General features: G+C 39.4%; 1 protein-coding gene across 1 annotated transcript in view; it reads left to right on the forward strand.

Annotated features, from left to right (window-relative positions):
- cep78 (centrosomal protein 78) overlaps positions 1-4,439 on the forward strand; it is a gene marked incomplete in the record, with an annotated part of 9,895 nt that extends 5,456 nt beyond the window's left edge. The window contains 5 exon segments of the mRNA XM_014002613.1: positions 244-396; positions 550-627; positions 729-910; positions 1,604-1,766; positions 3,573-4,439. Coding sequence (XP_013858067.1) covers positions 244-396; positions 550-627; positions 729-910; positions 1,604-1,766; positions 3,573-4,139 — 1,143 coding nt within the window.
- Positions 4,440-5,379: the final 940 nt, after the last annotated feature.

Genomic DNA, 5,379 nt, shown 5'->3' on the forward strand with positions numbered 1-5,379 from the left:
GAACTTCCCGACGTTGCTTGAAGCGCGTCCACCATAGACTTTGCATGTAAACCTGCTGCTCCTGACGCTGAAATCGCGTTCGGTGTGAACGCACCATAAATGATCACTAACCTCAACAGCAAAGCTATCTTAAAGTTTTAAGGAGCATTATTTCCGATCATTGACTGCAGTTTTTTTTCCAGATGAATTTGGATTAGGTTTTACCGTCTATAACAGATTCTACTGCATGTGTTTGTTAAACAGCGTGCAGCTACAGTCAAGGTCACCGTGGAGTCAGACTCAGTGGAAGAAGAGGACAGTGATGAAGATGGAGAAGTGTTGGTGGAAGCAGAGCAGAGACCGTCTTCTCTTCCTCTCCAGGACAGGACCACGGGACGACATTTTGAGCGAGTTCAGGTCAGACAAGTTCATCAGAAATAACTACAAAATATTTATAAAATACTCTTTTCAAACATTTTTTTTTCTTTTTGCTTATAACTACATAATAAGCTAAACAGCTGACTGAGGACCTCTTCAGTTTAAGCCTGTTTTCTTCTGTTTGCCCTGCAGATGGAGCTGAAAGAGTGTCGCCTGAGGCTGGCAGAAGAGCGCAGRGCACGACTTAAAGCTGAGTCGAGGCTTACAGAAGTAAATAGAGCTTTAATATCAGACTTAATTTTCTTAAAATTGCATTTGAAACTCTAACTCTGCATAGGTTCTGATTAAAGAGGCTTGTCATTTCCCCGCAGTATGAGCTGGAGAATGCCCGACTTCGTGATGCCAACCGTTCTCTGTCAGAAGCTCTTTCAGTCGTTGGCTCTGCAGCTGCWCCGCCTGCTTTCAGCGCTCTGGAAGACGAGGCGGTCCTCGAGAGCATCGAGAGCTCGTTTAATAAGTTCCATGCCTTCCTGGATCTCCTCAAGGATGCTGGGTGGGTAGTCAGAAAAGTTTTGGGCCTTTTTTTTGGCCCTCGAACCTTAACTGTGGCCATTTTACTGGTAGTCCTCAGAGTTGGTCTTTTTCTTGAACTTTTGGTTTCATTATTTGTCATTGGTCATTGTGCTTATTTGTGGAGTCACTGCTAATTCTCCCCTTCCCGTAAAAGTTGTTTTCTTTAATGAAATAAAGTACCCATGTCCTTATGAGTCCTTCTTTAAAACACAAGAAGAAAAGTTTATTATGAAGATTCAATGTGTTTATTCTCTTAGCAAAGGATGCTACATGTTAAAGTAGCACTTTGTGCTTCCAGTTTGGTTTTTTTATGCATGTGTTTGTCCTTTTTGTTTGTTCTGTGAACAAACATTGCTTCATGGAGCATGTAGTATATGAGCTGCGTGATGGCTCAACTATAAGATGATTTGGGCAAATTATAAAACAAAAAAAACAGATATCCTCTCATGACTTTGAATAAGATGACAAAAATGTTTATTTTCTAAAATAATGGATTCATTTCTTGTAAACTTGCATTTTAAAGTACGATCTTATTGTAATTTCATTCAGATGTGACCCTACCAAACAAAATGGTTTGGTTGGGTTTGGATATTTGATAAAAAAGCCAACAGTTTGTCATATTTAACTTAGTAGCTCAAATTTGCAGTTCTTAATGAATTGTTTTCTCGTGTAGCTTAGGTCAGCTAGCTTCAATGGCAGGAATTAACACGTCAGATTTCCAGCCTCTGGGTAAACCTCAGCTCTCCTCTACGATGGGACCACATCTGGACGGCGCAGCACCTCTGGCCGTCGGGGCGTTCGGGGGTGTTCAGGCAGAGGCTGATGCTGCCTCTTTGGTAAGGACACTCGGCGCACAGCTGGACAAATCTTAATGTTTGCAGAACACAAACTAAAGTTGTATTTTATTATGTAGAATTGTATCACTACGAGAAAAAAAGTAAATATTGTGTTTGCAGCTGTATAAATGAGAGACTTGATATCACATCTGCTTTTTACAGAATATAGTTTTACCTCTGTGCTTTCATTAGGACTGAAACTGAAGATAAAATGATGCATATGATTTGTGTTAGTTTTCATGTTTGTTTTTAGATTCCAAGTAGAACTAACCTCTTGAGCAGCAAAACGGCATTTCCCGTTTTCTATTTCTTTTAACTTATATTAACCTAAGATCTGTAAATTGAACCTTACGGAGCCCGCGAGGGGACATGGGGGGGATTCTTTTCTTTTGGGTTCCCACGCAATACCTTTGCTTTCCCTCGCAATACTTTTGCGTTTCCTCTCAATATTGTTTTTGCTTTCCCACGCAAAAGTTTGATTTGTAWATGAACTGAATTAAATCAGACTTTTATTTTGAAATATCCGGTTACCAAAACAGGATGTGCCGCCACAAGTTCGTGAAATTGACATTGATGTTGCGTGGCTGCACTGTGTTAAAATATCAGCATATGACATACGTCCATGCATGGCTGTGTGATATATTCATTCTGAAGCTGAATTAAAGCAGTAGGCTAACTCGCTAATGGTAAACATGTGAGTTTGTTAATAAACCGGCAGGCACAACAGTGTTTAACGACTTTTGCGAGGAAACGCAAAAAAAAAAAAAAATCCCCCATGTCCCCTCGCGGGCTCAGTAGAACCTTGACGTGTTTAGTATCAATATTAAGTTAAGAATAACAGCTCAAGGAAACTATATTTACATTCACCAAACACAGTTCAAGCAAGTAGTGATTCAACAAGCAGTTAAATCAGAAAGTAAACAAACTGTAAATACATTACAACAAATCTGTAAAGGAAAAAAAAGTTGACATTTGTTTTTAAAGAAAATCAAAGCAGATACCAAAATATGTAATAAAGTGTGCTGAAAGTTTTCTTTTTCTTGATTTTGAGTGAATGTGGTCCAACTGAAGTCAAATAATTTCTCATTATTTTATATAATATATATGATGACAAAATAAATGTTTGGATCATTTTTCAAAAGAACAAACATTCAATAACAAGTCTTTTCAGGCAGGTCAGAATAAATAAATAACTTTTGCAATTAAAAACTTCAGATTTCTTTACATTTATTTATGGYATCTGYCCTGTGCAGAATGACAAAATGCAACATTGTTTCTTTGCTAAAACCTCTGTAAATTTGCTGCAGTTAATTTTAGCAGCATGAATCTTTGCACAGTTAAGGTCCACAAGTGGAATTATGGTTTCCGAGAGCTTTTAGCTTGATTCATTATGGTTTTAAATAGGTTCTATACTGTCAAATGCAAAAATTATTCAGACGGGAGGGAAAACATTTGTACAAAATTATGTTCCATCCTCAATATCTCTAAAACTACAGCATCTGTTTTACACTTCTAATAAAATCTCCCAAGTGTTAGCTTTATTTTGCTACCAAGATTATTTAAGTAGAGTTTGTAAATGCTGAGATACACTCAGTTACATTTCAGTGTGGTATTTTGAGCAAAAACAGGAAGAAACACCCCTGGGGTTAAGAGGTTAAACATTACTACTCAGAACTAAAAGTATGACAGTAACCTCAGGATTTGAGCATTTCATATTGTATTGTGTGTTTACTAGTAAACAGTTGTGTCAGTAATAAAGTGAYAACMTCRTTGTTTACAGCAAACCTCCACCTTTTTTATTTTTAGGTGCCTAATCTCCCTGGTGGAGCAGTAAACAGCCCCACTCACAGGTCTCCACCTCCTCTCAGGGAACTCGTACGYAAAGACCGACTACTAGATGTGACCTTTAGTCCTGCTGCAACAGATAGACCAGACCCTGTTGTGGATGAAGAAGGGGAGCATCAATATTTAAGGCCTGATATTCAGCCGGACTCAGGGTCTGAGCTAAGTTTCCGTAGCAACAAGTCCCTCGATAACATCGTCTCCTTTGAGAAAACCTTCCAGACCCAACCGACGAGCCGGTGGGGTGAAACCACATCTCAGAGAAGCAGCAGTTCCCRTGGAAACGGCTTCGACAACAGTCACGTCGCCCAGAGCAACGGGACTCACGGCGGATCGCCTGACAGCCTGAGTGAGATTGTTAGCGACAGGGCAGAGTCTGTGGGGTCAGCGGGGTCAAGAGGCCGTGGAATGGGAAGGCTGGTGACAGTCAGCCAGTCGGGGTCAAAAGGGTCTGAGAGAAAAACCTCTCCTGGGAGGGCTGCTCTGAAACACACCAGGTCTCCGTGGGGTCGCTCAGACGATGAGTCCTGATCAAACTACCAACTCATGATGACACTTCTGTGATTTTTACTCACTTTCTGTTTTTAGGTAGAGGATTAGTTTTTATAGGACACCTCCGATGTGTTTCAGTATTTGATTTGATTTTTTAGAGTTGAGCAGGAGAAGCAGTGACTTTAGAGACTTTGTTTACACTTAAAGTGCGATAAGAAATGTTTTGGTTTACAAAACCTCAAACAAATCTGAGTTCATATTTGTTGTCATCCAGATTATTGTCGGAGCAATCTAAACGTTATCCAGCAGTTTAATAAAATTCACTGCTTGTTGAAAAGATTTTCTGACTTGATTGTATTTAAAAAGTACAACATTTTTTGCATTTGCAAAAGAGTAAGGTTAGTGTGTTTAAAATGGACAAAAATGCCATAATGAATATTCTTGTTTATTTGACGTGAAAGCAGTGTTCATAAACCAACAACAGCTGGGGTCACAGTTCTCTGCTACTAGTATTTTGTGGGTCAAATACTGAAAGGTTTGGGAACCACTGACAGATAATCAGCTTAAGTTACAAATGTTTTATAATAAACTTTGTGGTTTAACTTACATTTTATATTCTTGTCTTTATAAATTTTAGTGAATCTTGACATTTTGAAGAAAACTGCATGTTAAATTATGTAAGTATCACTACGCCATTACTATCTGTTCTGATACAACACAATGGTTCTTATTAGTGCAGGTGGACTGGAATTGCTTCTGGACACAATTACTAGAATATATGTTGCTTGTCTAGCAAATGGCTATGTACCAGTTGGCTATGTACCAGTTGGGTGGAGAACAGCAAAGGTTGTCTTTCTGCCCAAACCTGGCAAACCAACATATAAAGAAGCAAAATCTTTCAGACCCATCAGCTTAACATCTTTCCTGCTGAAGGGAATGGAGGTAAGGGATGGTGTTTTAATGCTATCAGCTTTAAGTCCAGAACAACATGAATATCAGCCAGGTCTTTCTACAGAAACAGCCTTATATGATGTTGTTTTGAGAACAGAACGCAGTCTRGTACGTGGACAATATGCGCTTGGCTGCTTTTTGGACATACAGGGGGCATTTGACAATGTGCCTGTAGAAGCTATAAAAAGAGCACTTGTCAGCAAAGGCGTGGATGAGACAACTACAAATTGGCTCATTTTCATGCTTCGGACGAGGAAAGCATCTTCAACTCTGGGGGACTGTTTGATAACCGTAAACCTCAGATGGGGCTGCCCACAGGGAGGAGTAA

This window comes from Austrofundulus limnaeus, unplaced genomic scaffold (genome assembly GCF_001266775.1).
Source record: "Austrofundulus limnaeus strain Quisiro unplaced genomic scaffold, Austrofundulus_limnaeus-1.0 Scaffold14, whole genome shotgun sequence".
Lineage (NCBI taxonomy): Eukaryota > Metazoa > Chordata > Actinopteri > Cyprinodontiformes > Rivulidae > Austrofundulus > Austrofundulus limnaeus.